Below are 4356 nucleotides of genomic sequence, written 5' to 3' on the forward strand. Positions count from 1 at the left end.
GCTGGGCATGCTGTGAGTGCCCCCTCTGTACCCTGGAACTAAGTCCTTTATATTTTTAAAGGCCCTGTAAGGAATTTTAATATCCCTCCTTTATAGCTGAGGTAACCAAGACCCAAGGGCCTTGCTCAAATCACACAGCTGTTTGGGTGCAGGTGTGCACTTAGGTCCAGGGCCCACCCCAAGCCCACCAACCACTGGGCAATGCCCACCCTGCACAGTGGCATTGCCTCTATTGTCTCACTCAATGTTCTACACACCTGGGAAGTAGGTGCATGATTGTTCCATTTGAGAGGTGGGAAAACTGAGGATCAGGGAGGCTGAATGATTTATTTGCCTAAATCCACACAGAACTGAGCCTGGAATCCAGATATATGTGATCCTGCCTGAGCGGTTAGCCCTTTGTTCCCCAAGTTTTCTGGATGTGTGCCGCAGGAGGAGAGAGGTTGTGTGTTTACTCAGTGGCAGGGGGAGTGGTTAGGTTTTAGATCTATCCAGTGCCATGAAACAAATCATTTAAACTCCTCGTGCCTCAGTTTCCCTATCTGTAAAGCTGGAACTAGTAATATTACACACCTCACAGGGTTGTGAGGACTGAGTAATTTTATGTAGAGACAGGCACACAGTAAGTGCTCAGTAAGTATTATTACTATTATTTGGGATTTGGTAACAAATGCCATTTATTTATTTTTCCTATTTAATGGACAGAATCTATCCAAATTGCTAAAAGCTTAGTCCAAATAAAAATAACCACTGTCCATGAGTTCTGATCTCCAAAGAAAGAATGCAAGAGCATGTGGAGAGGCTCTGGAGCTGGCGCCTGGGCTCAGTCCTGCCTCTGCCCTCTCCGGGTAATCCAGACCTCCAATTACCGGACTTCTCTCCTCAGCATGTCCCTCTGTAAGATAGCCCTGCAATAGTATCAGCCTCAGAAGGTTGTGAAGAGGTCGGAGGAGCTAATAGATCAGCCTTCAGGACAGGGCCTGGTGCAGAGCCAACGCTGAAGAAGGGGGTGGCATCATCATCATTTTTTCCTGGGTTAACTCCCTACCCCCAGTAGGAGGTGAACACTCAAGGGGTTAATTTTGAGCTGAGCAGTGCCCTGCCAAGTATGGCCACCAGAGGGAGCAGCTGGACCTGAACTGGCCCCTCCAAGCTTGTCAACAGAGTCCACTGCACCCTCCTGAAGCCTGGGGAGGGGGCCCTCTGGGAGTGACTAGGGTGACTCCAGCCCTCAGTAGTCTCTCCTCACCTTCCTACCTGCAGAGCCATCTGGTCCCTATCCTGGTGGCATCCTCCTCACATTCCCTGAGTGGGGAATCTGGGCGGGGCAGGGAGAGGGGGGCTGCCTGGGAGTGGCCAGGAGGCTCCAGCCCTTGGTGGCCCCTCCCCTCCCATGGGGCTATCGCTATCCAGTCCCTTCCCCAGAGCTGCTCTTCCTATGGCCTCTGATCCCCCTACTCATTCTTACCCTGCTTTTGGGCACACCCGGTGCCCATTGTGTCCATTTCTCAAACCACCAGGGAGAAGGAGTGTGGGAGGAGGGAAGAAACACACAGAGAGCTGGAAAGGGGGGTTGAGAGACAAAAAATAAAGACAGACAGAGGGAAACACACACACACACATCACCACCATCACCACCACACCACACAGAGAGAAAGGCCAACAGACTGAGAGACAGACACAGAGAGAGAAAAAAGAAAAAGACAGAAATAGAGTCAGAGCAGAGAAATAGGCTAACTCACTGAGTCAGAAGAACAGAAAGAGAGAGAGAGAGACAGGAAGAAGGACAGGGAAATAGAAATAAACAGAAAATTGGGCTCCAAAGAGATACAGGGAGAAAGACAGACTGAAAGAGAGAACAGAAAGAAGAGAGAGAAGCCAGGGCACAGTGTGCCAGCTGGCGGAATGGAGGGTTGCCTGGCATGGGAGATGTAGTGGCCAAAGCCTGGGCAGAGCTGGGTGGGCAGAGGGGAGCTGGTGCCTCCGCAGGGGTGAGGGGGCATGGGAGGGGCAGGCATTTTGCTGCTGCTGCTGCTGCTGGCTGAGGTGGGGGCCTGGGCAGCCTGGAGACCCCCAAAGGGAAAATGTCCTCTGAGCTGCTCCTGCTCCAAAGACAGTGCTCTGTGTGAAGGCTCCCCGGACCTGCCCGAGAGCTTCTCCCCGACCCTGCTGTCACTGTGAGTGTCAGGCCCTTTGGGGGCCTGAGGGTGGGGATGGGAGTCCTGGTACCCCAGAGGTCGGGGGTAGGGTGCCAAGGAAACAGGGTGTCAGGATCTTGGAAGATGGGCAGCAAAGGGTGTTGGGATGCCTAAAAGGGGGCTGCTGGATTTGAAGGGGCGTCGAAGGGAAATGCCAAAGGGCAGCATCAGCACCAGGGGCCTGGGAGGAGGGATAGCCAGGGGGTGGGCTGAGAGCCACCGGGATCCTTGCCAAGTGAGGCGAGCAAATGCCTGTCTCCCTGCGAAGACATAGGGGAGAGACACCTGGGCCATGGTGGCATGCCAGGTCCCAGGCAGGAGGTGACTGGGATGGGAGTGGAGCAATGCAGTGGGTTTCTCCTCACCCACAATCGCCATGTCCCCAGCTCACTCGTCAGGATTGGAGTTACCCAGCTGAAGGCCGGCAGCTTCCAGAGGGTGCCATCCCTGCACCTGCTGTGAGTGGGGCCCAGCAGAGCTGACAACCAGCTCAAGGGAGTGGGTGCTCATGCACATGTGTGTGGGGCTATGTGCATATGTGTTATGTGTGTGTGTGTGTGAAAGCATCTGTAGCCACACACATACTTAAATCACATATGTGTGTGTGTGTGTGTGTGTGTGTGTGTGTGTGTGTGTGTGAAACCATGCCCATGTGGGCTGAAGGTGGGGGTCAAGGTTAAAATGTCAGATAGGGGGCAGCAATTCTGGAAAATTTTCTTTCTTGCTCCCTTGCCAGCCTCTTCACATTCAACTCCTTCTCCGTGATTGAGGATGATGCATTTGCGGGCCTGTCCCACCTGCAATATCTGTGAGTGTGGCCAGTGGTTGGGCCAGAATGGGGACCTGGGAAAGGAAGGAGGGGCCCCTCGGTGCTCCCAGAGTAGGGGAGGGAGGGGCTGGGTGCCCTGGGGAGGAAATATCTGGACAAGGATCCCTCCTTGGGGGGCAAAGGGCCTGCTCAGCTGTGGCATCTCAGCCTACACACCTCACTTCTCTGTGTGAAGATCCACACAAAGCCCGGAAACCTGAGACTATTTCTGGCCCTACCTGGCTTATGGACACCCAGGGAGAGTGCACGGAAGCCAGAGACAGGAAACAACTCTGGGTTGGTAGTGATGGTAGCGGTTGTGGTGATGGTGATGGTGGTGACGACAGTATGTCAAAGCTGGTATTGGTGATGCTGGTGTTGGTGGTGATGCTGCTGCTGCTGCTCACAAGGAAGCAGTGGCATTACTGAGGATGATGGGGTGGGGATGATGCTGATAAAAACGGTGGACCCAATGGTGATACTGATAATGAAGTTTGAGGGGTTCGTGGTAGGATAATTATCAGTGCAAAGGACTCCGGTAATTCCAGTATTAGTGTTGGTGTTGGTGTTGGTGTGGGTGTGGGTGTGGGTGTGGGTGTGGGTGTGGGGGTGGGTATGGGTGATGGCTGTGGGTAGGATGTTGGTGTCGGTGTTGATGTAATGAATATGTTGTTGGTACTGGTTTGGTGGTGATGGTGGAGTGTTGGTACTGGTTTGGTAGTGATGGTGGAGTGTTGGTGAATTCCAGTATTAGTGTTGGTGTTGGTGTTGGTGTTGGTGTGGGTGTGGGTGTGGGTGTGGGTGTGGGGGTGGGTATGGGTGATGGCTGTGGGTAGGATGTTGGTGTCGGTGTTGATGTAATGAATATGTTGTTGGTACTGGTTTGGTGGTGATGGTGGAGTGTTGGTACTGGTTTGGTAGTGATGGTGGAGTGTTGGTACTGGTTTGGTGGTGATGGTGGAGTGTTGCAGTAGTGGTGCTACGGGTGAGTGTGGGGGATAATGGTGATGTTGGCAATGCTGGTGCTAGCGCTAATGCTTGTCATAATGGTGGCAGTGTTGGTGATGATGGTGGCAGTCATTTGGTGTTGATCATGACGGCTGTATTGTTGGTGATGCTTATTAGTGTTGCCGGTGTCAGAGTTGGTAATGATGGTGTTGTGGAAGTAGGTGGTGATGTTGGTGTTGGTGATGAGGGTGGCAGTATCAGTGACAGTGGTGGCACAGTATGGTGTTAGTGATAAAGACAGTTATTCATACTGGGGTTGATGACAATGGTAGAGGCATGGGTATTGGTCACAATGGATAATCGTGGAGGTATTGGTAGTGATACAGGTGCTGGTATTGGTGA

At 52.7% G+C, this 4356-nt stretch overlaps 1 protein-coding gene across 1 annotated transcript in view; it reads left to right on the forward strand.

Moving 5' to 3' along the window:
- Nucleotides 1–1611: 1611 nt before the first annotated feature.
- Nucleotides 1612–4356, forward strand: part of LGI4 (leucine-rich repeat LGI family, member 4) — an 8776-nt gene continuing 6031 nt past the window's right edge. The window contains exons 1-3 of the mRNA XM_005862658.2: nt 1612–2177; nt 2585–2656; nt 2935–3006. Coding sequence (XP_005862720.1) covers nt 2002–2177; nt 2585–2656; nt 2935–3006 — 320 coding nt within the window. The 5' untranslated portion in view covers nt 1612–2001. The remainder of the gene's footprint in view (nt 2178–2584; nt 2657–2934; nt 3007–4356) is intronic.

The sequence above is a fragment of the Myotis brandtii genome, unplaced genomic scaffold (assembly GCF_000412655.1).
Source record: "Myotis brandtii unplaced genomic scaffold, ASM41265v1 scaffold165, whole genome shotgun sequence".
NCBI lineage: Eukaryota > Metazoa > Chordata > Mammalia > Chiroptera > Vespertilionidae > Myotis > Myotis brandtii.